This window comes from Procambarus clarkii, chromosome 10 (genome assembly GCF_040958095.1).
Source record: "Procambarus clarkii isolate CNS0578487 chromosome 10, FALCON_Pclarkii_2.0, whole genome shotgun sequence".
Lineage (NCBI taxonomy): Eukaryota > Metazoa > Arthropoda > Malacostraca > Decapoda > Cambaridae > Procambarus > Procambarus clarkii.
Genome location: NC_091159.1, coordinates 32,281,726 through 32,301,725, shown reverse-complemented (window position 1 = coordinate 32,301,725; position 20,000 = coordinate 32,281,726). Strand labels below are relative to the sequence as shown.

Genomic DNA, 20,000 nt, shown 5'->3' with positions numbered 1-20,000 from the left:
CTATATTAATATGTAAGAATAAATCAAAGAAATTATTTATGAATCTGTCGATGGATAACATGTAAAATTACTTAAGATTCTTAAGATTACTTAAGATTACTTAAGATTATATTACAACATAACAAGATTCTGCCCGAAACGCTTTGCGTAATAGTGGCTTTAGGCATTGCATGTACTAGCTCTATCTATAAAGCCAACAAACTTTGTAAAATCTCTTTATGTATGTACCTTACCTAAATAAAAATTAATATTATTATTATTATTATACGTGAACAATGGTTGTAAAGCATTAAGGAATGGGTTTCTAAAAGTTTTAGTGAATGTGACTGTAGAAGGTGTAAAACATCAACTGTTGATGTAGTAACATCATATGGTGTACCTGCTTCGTCAGTTGGTGCAACATTACTTAAAAGTGAATGAACATCAATAGGTGTACCAACATCATCAATATGTGTCACATCATCATCAATAAGTCTCACAACATCGTCAATAGATGTAGTAACAAAATTAACCCACCAGTGGGTGTATCACCAGTAGCACTAGGTGTATCACCTGTAGCACTAGGTGTATCACCAGTAGCACTAGCTGTATCACCAGTAGCACTAGGTGTACCACCAGTAGCACTAGGTGTATCACCTGTAGCACTAGGTGTATCACCTGTAGCACTAGCTGTATCACCAGTAGCACTAGGTGAACCACCAGTAGCACTAGGTGTATTACCAGTAGCACTAGGTGTATCACCAGTAGCACTAGGTGTATCACCTGTAGCACTAGCTGTATCACCAGTAGCACTAGGTGAACCACCAGTAGCAGTAGGTGAACCACCAGTAGCACTAGGTGAACCACCAGTAGCACTAGCTGTATTACCAGTAGCACTAGGTGTATCACCAGTAGCACTAGATGTATCACCAGTAGCACTAGGTGTATCACCAGTAGCACTAGGTGTACCACCAGTAGCACTAGGTGTACCACCTGTAGCACTAGGTGTAACACCTGTAGCACTAGGTGTATCACCAGTAGCACTAGGTGTACCACCAGTAGCACTAGGTGTACCACCTGTAGCACTAGGTGTATCACCAGTAGCACTAGGTGTATCACCTGTAGCACTAGGTGTATTACCAGTAGCACTAGGTGTACCACCAGTAGCACTAGGTGTACCACCAGTAGCACTAGGTGTACCACCAGTAGCACTAGGTGTATCACCAGTAGCACTAGCTGTATCACCAGTAGCACTAGGTGTACCACCTGTAGCACTAGGTGTACCACCAGTAGCACTAGGTGTATCACCTGTAGCACTAGGTGTATCACCTGTAGCACTAGGTGTACCACCTGTAGCACTAGGTGTATCACCTGTAGCACTAGCTGTATCACCAGTAGCACTAGGTGAACCACCAGTAGCACTAGGTGAACCACCAGTAGCACTAAGTGTATCACCAGTAGCACTAGGTGTATCACCAGTAACACTAGGTGTACCACCTGTAGCACTAGGTGTATCACCTGTAGCACTAGGTGTATCACCAGTAGCACTAGGTGTATCACCAGTAGCACTAGGTGTATCACCAGTAACACTAGGTGTACCACCAGTAGCACTAGGTGTACCACCTGTAGCACTAGGTGTATCACCAGTAGCACTAGGTGTATCACCAGTAGCACTAGGTGTATCACCTGTAGCACTAGGTGTATCACCAGTAGCACTAGGTGTATCACCAGTAACACTAGGTGTACCACCAGTAGCACTAGGTGTACCACCTGTAGCACTAGGTGTATCACCAGTAGCACTAGGTGTACCACCAGTAGCACTAGATGTACCACCAGTAGCACTAGGTGAACCACCAAGAGCACTAGGTGTACCGCCTGTAGCACTAGGTGTACCACCAGTAGCACTTGGTGTACCACCTGTAGCACTAGGTGTATCACCAGTAGCACTAGGTGTACCACCTGTAGCACTAGGTGTACCACCTGTAGCACTAGGTGTATCACCAGTAGCACTAGATGTATCACCAGTTGTACTAGGTGATACACTTGTAGCACTAGGAGATTCCTCACCCTGTACTAGAAGTATCCACAGCCTACGCTAGGTGTATCCACAGGCTGCACTTGGAGTACCCACAGCCTACACTAGGAGTACCCACAGCCTGCACTAGGAGTACCCACAGCCTGCACTAGAAGTACCCACAGCCTGCACTAGGAGTACCCACAGCCTGCAATAGAAGTACCCACAGCCTGCACTAGGAGTACCCACAGCCTGCACTAGGAGTACCCACAGCCTGCACTAGGAGTACCCACAGCCTGCACTAGGAGTACCCACAGCCTGCACTAGGAGTACCCACAGCCTGCACTAGGAGTTCGACCAAGAATTATTCACCCGACAAACTGTTATAGTTGACGTAGGGAACACGCCCAAACAAATGAATGGTCCATCTGAGGGCTGAGTCCTCTACAGTCACCGATGATTATCGTCACCCTTTGTGAGGGGTATGAAGCCAGTTAGGCTTATATAGGAGGGAGAGTGAGTGGACCGGGGTCCAGGCGGGAGAGTGGACCGGGGTCCAGGATGAGGGAGAGTGGACCGAGGTCCAGGATGAGGGAGAGTGGACCTGGGTCCTGGAAGAGGGAGCGTGGACCGGGGTCCTGGAGGAGGGAGAGTGGACCAGGGTCCTGGAGGGAGAGTGGACCGGGGTCCTGGAAGAGGGAGAGTAGACCGGGGTCCTGGAAGAGGGAGAGTAGACCGGGGTCCTGGAAGAGGGAGAGTAGACCGGGGTCCTGGAAGAGGGAGAGTCTTATGACTTTCTCCAGACATACAACCCGTCCCCTCTCCCTTAACATACAAACAGCAACAAACATCAAACAATCAACCCTTCCTATCCTCCGCAGCCATTCATAAACAAACACAAACACACACACACTCTCCCTCACAAAACGGCACAACACAAACATTTTTATTTGTTTATCTCAGATGTCAACAAATTTAATTTCTATCAAACATTTTCTTCCATCTGAAACAAGTGTTTGTTCTTTATTTACCACAACTTATCGTCTTTTATCACAATGTATCACCATTTGTTCGGTCTAACTAATACCATCGACGTTATCGAGTGCTCGTACATTTATCTGCTATCAAACGGTGTTAATATTTCTTTCATCTTTCTCTATTATGCCTCGTTATTTATCACTGGCTACTGTGCACATCTTCCATGTTGTCTGTAAATTGTGTTGAGGTGAGAAAAATGTTTTGTTAGGAGCACCACAGGTGCGGCTTCCCACACTGGCGTCCGGCGCGGTGTTGGAGGGGTGGAGAGGGTACTGTGTGTGGGTGTGGCCAGCACTGTGTGGGGGTGTGGCCAGCACTGTGTGGGGGTGTGGCCAGCACTGTGTGGGGGTGTGGCCAGCACTGTGTGGGGGTGTGGCCAGCACTGTGTGGGGGTGTGGCCAGCACTGTGTGGGGGTGTGGCCAGCACTGTGTGGGGGTGTGGCCAGCACTGTGTGGGGGTGTGGCCAGCACTGTGTGGGGGTGTGGCCAGCACTGTGTGGGGGTGTGGTCAGCACTGTGTGGGGGTGTGGCCAGCACTGTGTGGGGTGTGGCCAGCACTGTGTGGGGGTGTGGTCAGCACTGTGTGGGGGTGTGGTCAGCACTGTGTGGGGGTGTGGCCAGCACTGTGTGGGGGTGTGGCCAGCACTGTGTGGAGGTGTGGCCAGCACTGTGTGGGGTTGCTAGTCAGATACTCACCACCAGTCACCTCACAGTTACTCACCACCAGTCACCTCACAGTTACTCATTACCAGTCACCTCACAGTTACTCACCACTCGTCTCCTCACAGATACTCACCACCAGTCACCTCACAGTTACTCACCACCAGTCACCTTACAGTTACTCACCACCAGTCACCTCATAGTTCCCTCCAGTCCACTCAATCATTCACCACCAATCATTTCCCAGTTATTCACCGCGTGTCACATTCCATCAGTCGCGTCCCTCCAGTGCAGTCCCTTACTCACATTGCTCCATTCACTTACCAAAGGTCATGACTCCCCCGGTCCTCCCTACCAGTCACTCCTAAACAGTCAGACAGTTCAGGTGCGCTCGCTGACAGCCGCCGTAAATATCAATTGTGATCCACGCTTCTCTCAGTTAATGAATAACAAAAATGCTGGTCGTTTTTCGCAGATTCATTTCTCTAGAGAATATATGACAAATTTATTCACATTTTCCCTTTCATTAACAATATAAAATAAACTAATCCATAGCACCAACTGCGCAAGTTGCCTTTATTTTGGTTTTCAATTCGGATGAAAATTGAACAGAAATAACACATTGAAAACACCACTGAGGTACACTTAACAGATGGAAAGTAGTTTATTTTGCAAGTCAAATCGGCAATAAATTTGCGCGATATTTATGGTCAATTTCAAATGACACCGAACTGTTCTGCCGTTGAATATTATTTCATCGGATTGAAATATATTGAGATTAAAGCCGTACTTTTTGTCCCTGTAATCACACTGGCTGTGCTGGGCAAGTAGTGAATAATATATATATATATATATATATATATATATATATATATATATATATATATATATATATATATATATATATATATTGGTAGCAGTCTTTCTTGGTAACATATATTGTGGAATATGACCGAAAAGGTAAGAATGATAATTCCAACACGAATTTTATCAATATTTCTTATGTTTTTCTTCACTCTTGAGGGTAATTGAAATATCAACTCTCCAAAATTCATTTATATTTTTGACGCCTATAAGCGTTTCGCAAGGGCTTCTTACATTCTCGAAGACTTGTTTCAAATTAACACTACACTTATGATACACTTCATGCTCTGTGTATGGCATATTTAATCCTGCTTTATATATAGGTGTTGGGTGAGGTGACACAAAAGTTTTTGTGAGGTGGAGATTGGGTGAAGTGGGTACATAAGAATGATAGTAACTGCAGAGGGCCTATTGGCCCATACGAGGTCTTGAAGTGGGTAGAATGCAGTAATGCGTTAATTGGCTGTTGATTGCTGGTGTTGATTTTTTGATGTGTAGTGTCTCGCTGAAGTCGAGCCTCCTGCTATTGCTGTACATATCGATGATTTCTGTGTAGTTTGTTAGGATTTCTCTGGTGATGGTCTGGTTGTGAGAGGAGATTATATGTTCCATGATGGAGCCCTGTTGCTTATGCATTGTTAATCGCCTGGAAAGAGACGTTGTTGTCTTGCGTATATACTGAGTTCTTTGGGGCTTACAGTCCCCAAGTGGGCATTTAAAGGCATAGACGACGTTGATTTCCTTCAAGGCGTTCTGCTTGGTGTCTGGGGAGTTTTTCATAAGTAGATTGGCTGTTTTTTTTGGTTTTATAGTAAATTGTCAATTGTCACTTCTCCAAAATTGATATTTGGATATATATACTATTTATATATGTATGTATGTATATATATATATATATATATATATATATATATATATATATATATATATATATATATATATATATACATACATATATATATATATATATATATATATATATATATATATATATATATATATATATACATACATATATATATATATATATATATATATATATATATATATTTATATATATATATATATATATATATATATATATATATATATATATATATATATATATATATATATATATATGCGTTTCACAAAGTCACTCCTTACATTCTCAGATATTAAATTGCCATACTTTTGCATAGGCTTATATTCTTTTCGGGTGAGGTGTTACAGAACAAGTGGATGAATGGCACAGCATAGGAAAAATTTATAGGGTATTTACATACATCAACATAAAGAGCTTATGTTCTTGCAACTGCTTGTGTTTTTAAGGCAGGGGCCATTGGATCCTATCTCTGCATTGGCTTGGGGTTTACAATCAACTTGGTCGCCGAAGTTGATGGAAAAAAATAGGGGCCCGGAGAAAAGCGTTGCAAAAAAGCAAAACGCTTCGTGTCTGGCCCGTTTACCTACTTCACGTCCCCAAGAAACACAAGCAGCCGCAAGAATATAAGCTACTTATATTAATGCATGTAATACCGATCAATTTCCCCTATGCTGTGCCATTCATCCACTTGATCTGTACCACCTCATCCACTTGTTCTGTACCACCTCATCCACCTCCCACAGTTCGTACCATCCCCCCACCTCACAGCACTGTCACCAGATTCCCGTAAATCACGCCCATATCGTGTCCATCTAATCTGAGTTGATGCATAAATGTAAATATATGTAATTTTAGAGCTATAGTGATTAGTTGGGGATAGTCATTAATTATATATTTATTTTGTAAATTTGTTTTAAAATTTATCAAAATAGTTATCTTTAAAGCTAGCTAAGAGACATTGACGACTCTATTAATGTGTTATATACTCTAACGCTCCCAAAAAACATATATAAACCAGATGACAATAATAAATATGTTATAAAAGATGAGGTACTAAGAGGAATCTGGACGTTCCCGACACGGTTGCGCAATTTAAGTGTTGTAAGTCCCAGAGCACAAATTGGACATCAGAACATGAGTTTTGCAAGTCAGTTTCCGATTTCAGAATACTATGATCCTCTGATGAAACTCTGTGGAATCTGAAGCGACCATTTTATTTCCACTAAATCTTTGTGGTTCTCAATAGAATCCAACTCCCTTCAATGGAACAAAGGAACCATCACTCATCTGTGACACCCCCTTAAAACCCACCAGTTATCCGGCAAAGTATAATAAGGTTATCCATGCCTAATTGAGCATCTATTTAGACGATCAATGCTGCGGTGTGGTCATTATACTGTGTTTTGGGGTGATCCTGGACATCATGGATTCGAATCCTGGCTGGGTCAATTATAAGTTTTTAGTGATCTATGGTTTATCCAATCATGCAACCTTTCATATATATATATATATATATATATATATATATATATATATATATATATATATATATATATATATATATATATATATATATATATATGTGTGTGTACTCACCTAATTGTACTCACCTAATTGTGCTTGCGGGGGTTGAGCTCTGGCTCTTTGGTCCCGCCTCTCAACCGTCAATCAACTGGTGTACAGATTCCTGAGCCTATTGGGCTCTATCATATCTACATTTGAAACTGTGAATGGAGTCAGCCTCCACCACATCACTTCCTAATGCATTCCATTTGCTAACTACTCTGACACTGAAAAAGTTCTTTCTAACGTCTCTGTGGCTCATTTGGGTACTCAGCTTCCACCTGTGTCCCCTTGTTCGCGTCCCACCAGTGTTGAAAAGTTCGTCCTTGTTTACCCGGTCGTGTGTGTGTGTGTGTGTGTGTGTGTGTGTGTGTGTGTGTGTGTGTGTGTGTGTGAGTACTCACCTAATTGTACTCACCTAATTGTGCTTGCGGGGGTTGAGCTCTGGCTCTTTGGTCCCGCCTCTCAACCGTCAATCAACTGGTGTACAGATTCCTGAGCCTATTGGGCTCTATCATATCTACATTTGAAACTGTGTATGGAGTCAGCCTCCACCACATCACTTCCTAATGCATTCCATTTACTAACTACTCTGACACTGAAAAAGTTCTTTCTAACGTCTCTGTGGCTCATTTGGGTACTCAGCTTCCACCTGTGTCCCCTTGTTCGCGTCCCACCAGTGTTGAATAGTTCATCCTTGTTTACCCGGTCGATTCCCCTGAGGATTTTGTAGGTTGTGATCATGTCCCCTCTTACTCTTCTGTCTTCCAGTGTCGTGAGGTGCATTTCCCGCAGCCTTTCCTCATAACTCATGCCTCTTAGTTCTGGGACTAGTCTAGTGGCATACCTTTGGACTTTTTCCAGCTTCGTCTTGTGCTTGACAAGGTGCGGGCTCCATGCTGGGGCCGCATACTCCAGGATTGGTCTTACATATGTGGTGTACAAGATTATGAATGATTCCTTACACAGGTTCCTGAACGCCGTTCTGATGTTAGCCAGCCTCGCATATGCCGCAGACGTTATTCTCTTTATGTGGGCTTCAGGAGACAGGTTTGGTGTGATATCAACTCCTAGATCTTTCTCTCTGTCTGTTTCATTAAGTACTTCATCTCCTATTCTGTATCCTGTGCCTGGCCTCCTGTTTCCACTGCCTAGTTTCATTACTTTGCATTTACTCGGGTTGAACTTCAACAGCCATTTGTTGGACCATTCACTCAGTCTATCCAGGTCATCTTGTAGCCTCCTACTATCATCCTCTGTTTCAATCCTCCTCATAATTTTTGCATCGTCGGCAAACATTGAGAGGAACGAATCTATACCCTCTGGGAGATCATTTACATATACCAGAAACAGTACAGGTCCATGGACTGACCCCTGCGGGACTCCACTTGTGACGTCTCGCCAATCTGAGACCTCACCCCTCACACAGACTCGTTGTCTCTTGTTGCTTAGGTATTCCTCTATCCACCGGAGTACCTTCCCTCTCACTCCAGCCTGCATCTCCAACTTTCGCACTAGCCTCTTGTGTGGCGCTGTATCAAAGGCTTTCTGACAATCCAAAAATATGCAGTCTGCCCACCTTTCTCTTTCTTGCCTTATTTTTGTTGCCTGGTCGTAGAATTCAAGTAACCCTGTGAGGCAGGACCTGCCATCCCTGAACCCATGTTGATGCTGTGTTACAAAGTTCCTTCGCTGCAGATGCTCCACTAGTTTTTTTCGCACAATCTTCTCCATCAGCTTGCATGGTATGCAGGTTAGGGACACTGGCCTGTAGTTCAGTGCCTCCTGTCTATCCCCTTTCTTGTATATCGGGACTACGTTAGCTGCTTTCCAAATATCTGGCAGTTCCCCTGTTGCCAGTGATTTGTTATACACTATGGAGAGTGGTAGGCTCAGTTCTCTTGCTCCTTCCCTTTAGAACCCAAGGGGAGATTCCATCTGGGCCTATAGCCTTTGTCACGTCCAACTCTAGTAAACACTTCCTTACTTCCCCACTGGTAATCTCAAACTCTTCCAGTGGTTCCTGGTTAGCTATTCCCTCACTTACCTCTGGAATTTCTCCTTGTTCTAAGGTGAAGACCTCCTGGAATTTCTTATTCAATTCCTCACACACTTCCTTGTCATTTGTAGTGAATCCTTCCGCCCCTATCCTTAATCTCAGTGAGTGTGTGTGTGTGTGTGTGTGTGTGTGTGTGTGTGTGTGTTTGTGTGTGTGTACTCACCTAGTTGTGCTTGCGGGGATTGAGCTCTGACTCTTTGGTCCCGCCTCTCAACAGTCAATCAACTGTTTACTAACTACTTTTTTTCCACATCACACACACAAACACACACACACACACACACCAGGAAGCAGCCCGTGACAGCTGACTAACTCCCAGGTACCTATTTACTGCTAGGTAACAGGGGCATTCTGGGTGAAAGAAACTTTGCCCATTTGTTTCTGCCTCGTGCGGGAATCGAACCCGCGCCACAGAATTACGAGTCCGGCGCGCTATCCACCAGGCAACGAGGCCCACAGACAGCTGTGTGTGTGTGTGTGTGTGTGTGTGTGTGTGTGTGTGTGTGTGTGTGTGTGTGTGTGTGTGTGTGTGTGTGTGTGTGTGTGTGTGTGTGTGTGTGTGTATTTATATACAAAAGAATGGGGGTGGTAGGAGAAGAAAATATTACTGTTCAGTGAGAATCCACAAGGTCTTCTCTGAATACTCGTTATTTTCTTCTCTGAGGCTATGGGTTCCCACATTTGCACCAGAGGTGGTACCCGCACCATTTGCGGAAATGGTGCGGGTTTCCACCATGCGGAAAATCCACAGAGAATCTGTGGATTCCACCTCATTTCATATTTCTCTGTGGATTTTCCGCATATATATATATATATATATATATATATATATATATATATATATATATATATATATATATACATATATATATATATATATGCTATTATATCTACATTTGAGTGAGGTGGGAGGGATGATGTGGCATATAGTGACGTGGCATTAACACAAGACAGAACATGAGGGGATATTAATAGGGTATTAAAAGTATCAACACAAGACAGAACAGAAACAATGGGTATTGAATAGAAGTGTTTGTAGAAAGCCTATTGGTCCATATTTCTTGATGCTTCTATATTGGAGCGGAGTCTTGAGGTGGGTAGAATATAGTTGTGCAATAATTGGCTGTTGATTGCTGGTGTTGACTTCTTGATGTGTAGTGCCTCGCAAACGTCAAGCCGCCTGCTATCGCTGTATCTATCGATGATTTCTGTGTTGTTTACAAGGATTTCTCTGGCGATGGTTTGGTTATGGGAAGAGATTATATGTTCCTTAATGGAGCCCTGTTGCTTATGCATCGTTAAACGCCTAGAAAGAGATGTAACATTTTTTTTATCAAATCTCAAAAAAGAGATTTTCTAGATGTAACAGTCATGGAAAAGAGCGGAGGTTTCCACACTGCAGTCTACACTAAGGAAACAAACATAGGAATGTGCCTAAATGCCAACAGCGACTGCCCTCACAGGTACAAGAGGAGTGTTGTTAACGCATACGTCGACCGTGCTCTCAGCCACAGCTCAGAATGGAAGCAAGTCGACGAAGAACTCTGTAGGGTAAGGCAGGTTCTAGTCAATAACGGCTTCTCCAATGGTTTCATCGAAGACATCATAAGAAGGAAAGTGAAAAGCCATGCAACCTCTGAAGAGACAACTAACACAACACCTATACCCCCTATTAGACTATTTTACAGGAACTTCTTTTCCACAGCTCATAAAACGGAGGAAAGGGTCCTGAAAGATATTGTTAATAGAAACGTTATCCCTACAGACAAAAATCAGAGGATACAACTGACGATTTACTATAAAACCAGAAAAACGGCCAGCCTACTCATGAGAAACTCTCCAGACACAAAACAGAACGTTTTAAAAGAGACTAACGTCGTCTATGCCTTCAAATGCCCACTTGGGGACTGTAAGCTCCAAAAAAACCAGTATATAGGCAAGACAACAACATCTCTTTCTAGGCGTTTAACGATGCATAAGCAACAGGGCTCCATTAAGGAACATATAATCTCTTCCCATAACCAAACCATCGCCAGAGAAATCCTAGTAAACAACACAGAAATCATCGATAGATACAGCGATAGCAGGCGGCTTGACGTTTGCGAGGCACTACACATCAAGAAGTCAACACCAGCAATCAACAGCCAATTATTGCACAACTATATTCTACCCACCTCAAGACTCCGCTCCAATATAGAAGCATCAAGAAATATGGACCAACAGGCTTTCTACAAACACTTCTATTCAATACCCATTGTTTCTGTTCTGTCTTGTGTTGATACTTTTAATACCCTATTAATATCCCCTCATGTTCTGTCTTGTGTTAATGCCACGTCACTATATGCCACATCATCCCTCCCACCTCACTCAAATGTAGATATAATAGCAGAGATACGTAAGTTCTAATCAGTTGTGTATTTGTGAAGTCTTTGAAAATGTAATAAGTTTTACGAAACGCGCCCGTGTCGCGTCAGACTAGAAATATATATATATATATATATATATATATATATATATATATATATATACATACATATATATATATATATATATATATATATATATATATATATATATATATATATATATATATATATATGTCGTACCTAGTAGCCAGAACGCACTTCTCAGCCTACTATGCAAGGCCCGATTTGCCTAATAAGCCAAGTTTTCCTGAATTAATATATTTTCTCCATTTTTTTTCTTATGAAATGATAAAGTTACCCATTTCATTATGTAAGAGCTCAATTTTTTTTTATTGGAGTTAAAATTAACGTAGATATATGACCAAACATAACCAACCCTACCTAACCTAACCTAACCTATCTCTATCGGTTAGGTTAGGTTAGGTAGCCGAAAAAGTTAGGTTAGGTTAGGTTAGGTAGGTTAGGTAGTCGAAAAACAATTAATTCATGAAAAGTTGGCTTATTAGGCAAATTGGGCCTTGCATAGTAGGCTGAGAAGTGCGTTCTGGCTATTAGGTACGACATATATATATATATATATATATATATATATATATATATATATATATATATATATATAGTAGGTAGTATATAAATTAGCCAATGTCAAGATAAAGCAAGTGAAAGACAAGCAGACAGATAGTTTGTTACCAAAGTTGGCCTCAAAAAGTCAAAGAGTACACAAGCCCGCATTTCCTCTCGCCCTCCTGGGCGACCATCAGCTGTTGAGTCAACTCACAATATCAACATCCTCACAAGTTGTGTCTTCTTTTAGCCTTCACCACTGGGGTGCTCGGTGAAAAGGAGGTGGTAAAGAGATGGAGAAATGATGGAAGGAGGGAAAGATAGAAAAAAATAAGTTGAAAGAACAAAAAGTGATTTGTATATAGACATTGAGAGATGACGTTCTTGGTACAAACAGTTATCTGAAGGGCTTTTCTATCGTGCAGAAGACATCCTTTGGTAGCAACTTTTCACGAGTGCCGCTGGTACTGCTATGCAGTAGCCACGTTGTCCCAGATAAACGTCGAATCAACGGCATCAACGTTGATTTAATGTTAAACTAACGTTGATATATTGTAGAACCAAGGCCACTCTTGCATTTTGTACCATCTGGAAAGAGTTATTATTGTCTGACATTGATACAAATGTATTATCTAAGTAAATATAAAACACAATCACTAGTGCAAAGAATACACTTTTACGTATTCAAGTTAACCCCAGATATAGCCACATATGTCTGTTATGCGAGGCAAAAGTACACATTACTGACACAAAATTATATTGAAATTATTTTTTGCACATCAACATAAGAAAATAAAAATCTATGAAACGGCAGAAAGCCTGCTGGACCATGCTATGCAGCTCCTATAAACATCAACCAAAATTCACTCATATAAATATATATATGTATATATATATATATATATATATATATATATATATATATATATATATATATATATATATATATATATATATATATATATATATATATATATATATTAGTATATTTTGGTAGCAGTCTTTCCTGTAGACATATATTATTAAATATGACCGAAAAAGTAAGATTAATAATTCTAACACGAATTTTCTCAATCTTTCGTACATTTCGCTTCACTGTTGGAGGTAAATCAAAAATCAATTCTCCAAAATTCATTTTTATCTCTAGTCTGACGCGACACGAGCGCGTTTCGTAAAACTTATTACATTTTCAAAGACTTTAGTTCACAAATACACAACTGAATAGAACTTGCGCATCTCCGATTTTATATCTACATTTGAGTGAGGTGGAAGGGGTGATGTGGCATTAACACAAGACAGAACAAGATGTGGTATTAATAGGGTATTAATTTCATCAACACAAGACAGAACAAGATATATATATATATATATATATATATATATATATATATATATATATATATATATATATATATATATATATATATATATATATATATATATATAGATAAAAGTGTATTCTTTGCACTAGTGATTGTGTTTTATATTTACTTAGATAATACATTTGTATCTCACTGAACACTAATATTATATTCTCCTACCCCCCCCCCCCATTCTTTTGTATGTACACATATATATTTGCTTTATTTGAACTTTGTTACAAAAAAAGGAGTTACATATAGGTTACAAAGATGGTTATCATAGGTTGTCGAGTTCCTCCAGCTCCTCAGATGGCGGAGGATATATATATATATATATATATATATATGTCGTACCTAGTAGCCAGAACTCACTTCTCAGCCTACTATGCAAGGCCCGATTTGCCTAATAAGCCAAGTTTTCATGAATTAGTTGTTTTTCGACTACCTAACCTACCTAACCTAACCTAACTTACCTTTTTCAGCTACCTAACCTAACCTAACCTATAAAGATAGGTTAGGTTAGGTTAGGTAGGGTTGATTAGGTTCGGTCATATATCTACGTTAATTTTAACACCAATAAAAAAAATTGACCTCATACATAATGAAATGGCTAGCTTTATCATTTCATAAGAAAAAAAATAGAGAAAATATATTATTTCAGGAAAACTTGGCTTATTAGGCAAATCGGGCCTTGCATAGTAGGCTGAGAAGTGAGTTCTGGCTACTAGGTACGACATATATATATATATATATATATATATATATATATATATATATATATATATATATATATATATATATATATACATATATATATATATATATATATATATATATATATATATATATATATATATATATATATATATATATATATATATATTATTAAATAAGACCGAAAAAGTAAGATTAATAATTCAATCACGAATTTTCTCAATATTTCTTATGTTTCTTTTTACTGTCGATGGTAATTGAAAAATCAATTCTCCAAAACTCATTTTTATCTCTAGTCTGACGCGACACTTGAACGCGTTTCGTAATAACTTATTACATTTTCAAAGACTTTAGTTTACACACACACACAACTATAACCTGCAAACACAAACAGAGTTCTACTCTGATATAATTTTAAACAGCTTTCATCTTATATACCTGCATTTGGGTGAGGTGATATGTTACAACAGTTTTGGATGAGGTGAACAAAACTTTCAACACAAGACAGAACACGAAACAATGGGTATATATTGGGTAAATTAAAGGGAAGAATGGAAGTAACTGCAAAAAGCCTATCGGCCCATATTTATTGATGCTTCTGTATTGGTGCAGAGTCTTGAAGTGGGTAGAATATAGTTGGGCATTAATTGAGGTTTTTCTTTGTTCTTTGAGGCTAACAGTCCCCAAGTGGGCATTTGAAGGCATTGACGACGTTGGTCTCTTTTAAAGCGTTCTGCTTTGTGTCTGGAGAGTTTCTCATGAGTAGGTTGGCCGTTTTTTTGGTTTTATAGTAAATCGTGAATTGTATCTTCTGATTTTTGTCTGTAGGGATAACGTACTCGGTTCGGATCTCGGACTACTAGGTACGACACACACACACACACACACACACACACACACACACACACACATATATATATATATATATATATATATATATATATATATATATATATATATATATATGTATATATATATATATATATATATATATATATATATATATATATATATATATATATATATATATATATATATATATATATGTCGTACCTAATAGCCAGAACGCACTTCTCAGCCTACTATTCAAGGCCCGATTTGCCTAATAAGCCAAGTTTTCATGAATTAATGTTTTTTCGTCTACCTAACCTACCTAACCTAACCTAACCTAGCTTTTTTTGGCTACCTAACCTAACCTTACCTATAAATATAGGTTAGGTTAGGTTAGGTAGGGTTGGTTAGGTTCGGTCATATATCTACGTTAATTTTAACTCCAATAAAAGAAAATTGACCTCATACATAGAGAAAAGGGTTGCTTTATCATTTCATAAGAAAAAAATTATAGTAAATATATTAATTCAGGAAAACTTGGCTTATTAGGCAAATCGGGCCTTGAATAGTAGGCTGAGAAGTGAGTTCTGGCTACTAGGTACGACATATATATATATATATATATATATATATATATATATATATATATATATATATTTATATATATAAATATATATATATATATTTATATATATATATATATATATATATATATATATATATATATATATATATATATATATATATATATATATATATATATATATATATATGTCGTACCTAGTAGCCAGAACTCACTTCTCAGCCTACTATTCAAGGCCCGATTTGCCTAATAAGCCAAGTTTTCCTGAATTAATATATTTACTATAATTTTTTTCTTATGAAATGATAAAGCTACCCTTTTCACTATGTATGAGGTCAATTTTTTTTTATTGGAGTTAAAATTAACGTAGATATATGACCGAACCTAACCAACCCTACCTAACCTAACCTAACCTATATATATAGGTAAGGTTAGGTTAGGTAGCCAAAAAAAGCTAGGTTAGGTTAGGTTAGGTAGGTTAGGTAGACGAAAAAAACATTAATTCATGAAAACTTGGCTTATTAGGCAAATCGGGCCTTGCATAGTAGGCTGAGAAGTGAGTTCTGGCTACTAGGTACGACATATATATATATATGTATATAAACTATGCATATATACTCCAGTGGTCCCACATCAATTATGTTACCTGGTACTTTGTTACAAAAATCTGTAACCCAAGTCAGTTCAGTCCAAGAATTAGCAAATGCCATCTATATCAGTTAAATAAATTGTTGGTTTTTCTGTCTGGCCGAGTTAGAAATCTAGTCGCTTCAACTACATTCACAAAATTTTATATATGGTTATTTGTGATTGTTTAGGGAGTGGTTTAGGGGGGTCGGGGTCTACTCTCATTCCCCTCTATATGAAGGATCATCCTCTATTCAGGATCTTAGAGACTCTGATGAAGTCTGAAATGCGGGTTCTGTTTTCCAAAGAGTTTTTCAGAGGTTTTCGTTATCTCACAAATTGCACACAATGTAACAACGTTTTTTTACTTCATTGTTTGAATGCTGCATCAAAGTAACAACAGAAAAAAGGTTGTAATTACGCAGTGCTTTTGAAAGGATTGGATGTTCTCAGAGAGAGAAAAAATGGAGAAGAGGAGTGAGAGGGAGAGGGAAATTGGGAAGAAGAAAGACATGTGGAGGAGAAAGGGGAAAGGAAAGGAGAGTGGAGAAGAGGAGGAGGTGGAAGAAGGAATTAATGAGAAATGAGCAGCATGAAAGGAGGGAGGAAAATAACGAAAAAACGGGGAGGGGGTGAATTGGAAGATAGATATATAAATAGTTAGATAGAGAAGCAGAGAGAGAGAGAGAGAGAGAGAGAGAGAGAGAGGGGAGAGAGAGAGAGAGAGAGAGAGAGAGAGAGAGAGAGAGAGAGAGAGAGAGAGAGAGAGAGAGAGAGAGAGAGAGAGAGAGAGAGAGAGAGAGAGAGAGAGAGAGAATTTGAATTCATCGCGACATGATCGTGACCATGTCGTGGCGCAGTCGAGTAAGGCGCATCTGGGATCATCCCGGACGTAGGTTCGAACCCTCATCACAGCCCTTGTGGATTTGTTCATATCATGTATCACGGTATTGTGTTTCTGTGTGTAAGTAATATTTAGATTCATTGCCAGATAATAATATAAATTTATTTTTTAATAATGGCCTCCAATAAGCCATAAATTTTCTCTAGGACTGGTATTTCAATTTCTCCCCCACTATTCATATTGTTTTGGAAAATAACTAAGGAATCGGTAAGAGGATGACGACAAAACAATAACTGAATGAAAACTTGACGAGAATTTAAGAAAATTTGCTCTCGTTATATAGCAATATACTTCTTTAGAAATGAATAGCACCAAAGCAACAATTTACAATGAGGCGCTGAAGACAATAGGACAGATGAGGGTGTCACATCGGGTGGGTGTTACACCTATAGGTGTATGTAAGCACGTATGAGTTTACTTTAGATCAGGCCTACGTTTAAGAATAAAGTGTACTTTCTGGAGGGTGAGATAACTATTGTTGTGCCCTTAGTGACTTTTCCCTCTTTTGATAGTTCATAGGCACAACATATAAATAGGTAACGTATATAGGAGAATGCAGGACGTATCCTAGTTTATCCAACTAGACTTCGTTAGAAGGTAAATCAAGAGACACGCCTCTCTTTAGCATTGGACAGTAGCCAAGGTCTGAGACAACATGGTATTGAAACTCAGATTTAGGTAAAGAAAACATATCGGCAGTTGGTGGAGATAGTATTACTGTGGATTGCTTTATTCACCTTTCTATTGAGACATGTATTAACGATCTTTGAAAAAAAATACGAATTTTTCAGTGATGAAAGAAAACATGAATGTGAGCGATAAAGCTCTTCTTTATGAAAATTAACATAAATGCAAAAAGACGGTAAAACTTCGATCACAAATCATCAAGTGGCAATCCAAGAGTAAAAAGGGGTAGAAGTTTAAGACGCATTGAAGTTAGCGACATCATAAAGAGGAGCCTATAGTGCCCAGCAGAGCGAGAACTTCAATTTCTAATGTGCCAAAAGCCCTAAAAATCCTAAGCTTTCCCCAAATGGTTTTACATTATTTTCCTGAAAGTATGTCAATACAGCAAGGAATATTAAACGTAAAAAACCGAAGGAGATATAAAAATAGTTTAATATTTGTGCTCCATGAAGAGTTTCGTCAGAAAGATGCATAGTTGCACCCACACAAGGCCAATCCAGGAAGGAATCAAGCAGAATCACATGATATTATTTAAACCAACATTTCTGACCATTAAATATATACGCTTTGTCTTAAGTAATACAGATTAATTCCCTCTGTTACAGAAACAATTTCGATGGCGCACAACATATATTTATGTGCTATATATAAGGTTGATGACGAGACATTTGATTGACTCGATAGTGACAAGCAGACAGACATCACATTAGTGAGGAAACTGACCATTAATTCAAGACTTTTATTATCGTTATATCAAGAAAAGTGATATGAAACTTCCCAGAACATTATTATTTACTCTAAATTGTTGTCTCGTTTATTACCATCCGACTAGATGTAAGGTAAAATTTCTAACTGAAATTTTCATCCAAGAAACACACAACGTGTTGTTAGAAGATTGTGATTGTGATCAGTTTCTTAGCTGGATACCTGTTTGAAATTTGATTACTAAACATCTGAAAAGAAAACGAATCCAACAAGAAAATATTGACCTAATCTGTCAATCCTTGTTTACTTCCCGGAGAAAGTTACATTTAATGGGTCTATTTAAGAATTATAAATAATTCTAGATGCGATCTTTGATACCAGAAATGGATCAATTTCATACATATTTTGGAGCATTTTCAGGGAATTTATCTTTGTAAAAAATTTTGCTCGATTCAATAATATTATCTTTATAAGGCTAATTGCGTTCAACCATTCCACTAAATTAGATTTTTGGCCCTTTCAAACTTTGAACAAGTGCTAATATGTTTCTCTGAAGATTTCTCAAATTTACCAATGTACACCTTATCACATTCTCTGCAGGGAATATAGTAAAAACATTCACCAGTAGAGTAGGCAAATTTATAATAAACATAATTCTTTTTAATCTAGGTTAAGAGCCTCTCTGATATCAAAATACTTCAATATACGAGATATTTTGTGTCATATTTTCCATGAAGTGAAGCACCAAATTATTAAAAAAAATCGTACTTGGTTTAGGATTATAAAATATTTTTCTATCCTGATTTACAAATGTGACATTAGCAGACTTCGCACACTGCAAATTGCAGATGTGAGGTTTAATTAGGGAAAAGTAAAGCATGAAAAACAAAGCTAATGGATTATTTGTTGTCCTTAGCGAAGGGTTTAGTCATTTCCATAATGGTGAATAAAGGTAGACCTTAGTCATTTTTAGGGAGTTCGTCCTAAAGGTTTTTCACAAAGCATCCATTGGAATCTTGGTAAATAAAGTCCCTCACGTCGAAACTCACCAGAGTTATTTAGCATATACATATTTCATCTTTGTTACTAATTAAGATAAAATTTTCACTAGCCACTTAGTATGCAGCTGACCTCAACAGAGTAGGGATTGGTAAAGCTTCGCTTGTTTTCTTTATGTTTGTGAATAAGACCATACGTTTATGGTAAAAACTATGATTTGATCTGAGATGATAAATTAATGCTTACATCATATCTTCTTTATACACTGTCTCTTAAAGCTAGTATCATGTCTTCTTCATACCCCCGTCTGTCAATGGTTGCGTCGTCTTCTTCATACCCCCGTCTGTCAATGGTTGCGTCGTCTTCTTCATACACTGTCTCTTAATACTTGCATCATGTCTTCTTTATACACTGTCTCTTAATGCTTGCATCACGTGTACTTAATATACCGTCTCTTAATGCTTACATGATGTGTTCTTCATCCACCGTAACTGATTATCACGTAGCTACTGTTATGGATGGTAATCCCAGAAAAAAATATGTATTGAGCATTTTCT

At 38.6% G+C, this 20,000-nt stretch overlaps 1 protein-coding gene across 1 annotated transcript in view; it reads right to left on the bottom strand.

Annotated features, from left to right (window-relative positions):
- LOC138363276 (autotransporter adhesin BpaC-like) overlaps positions 1-20,000 on the bottom strand; it is a 123,501-nt gene that overhangs the window by 37 nt on the left and 103,464 nt on the right. The window contains exon 5 of the mRNA XM_069322286.1: positions 517-2,052. Within this exon, the coding sequence (XP_069178387.1) occupies positions 517-2,052 (1,536 nt within the window). The remainder of the gene's footprint in view (positions 1-516; positions 2,053-20,000) is intronic.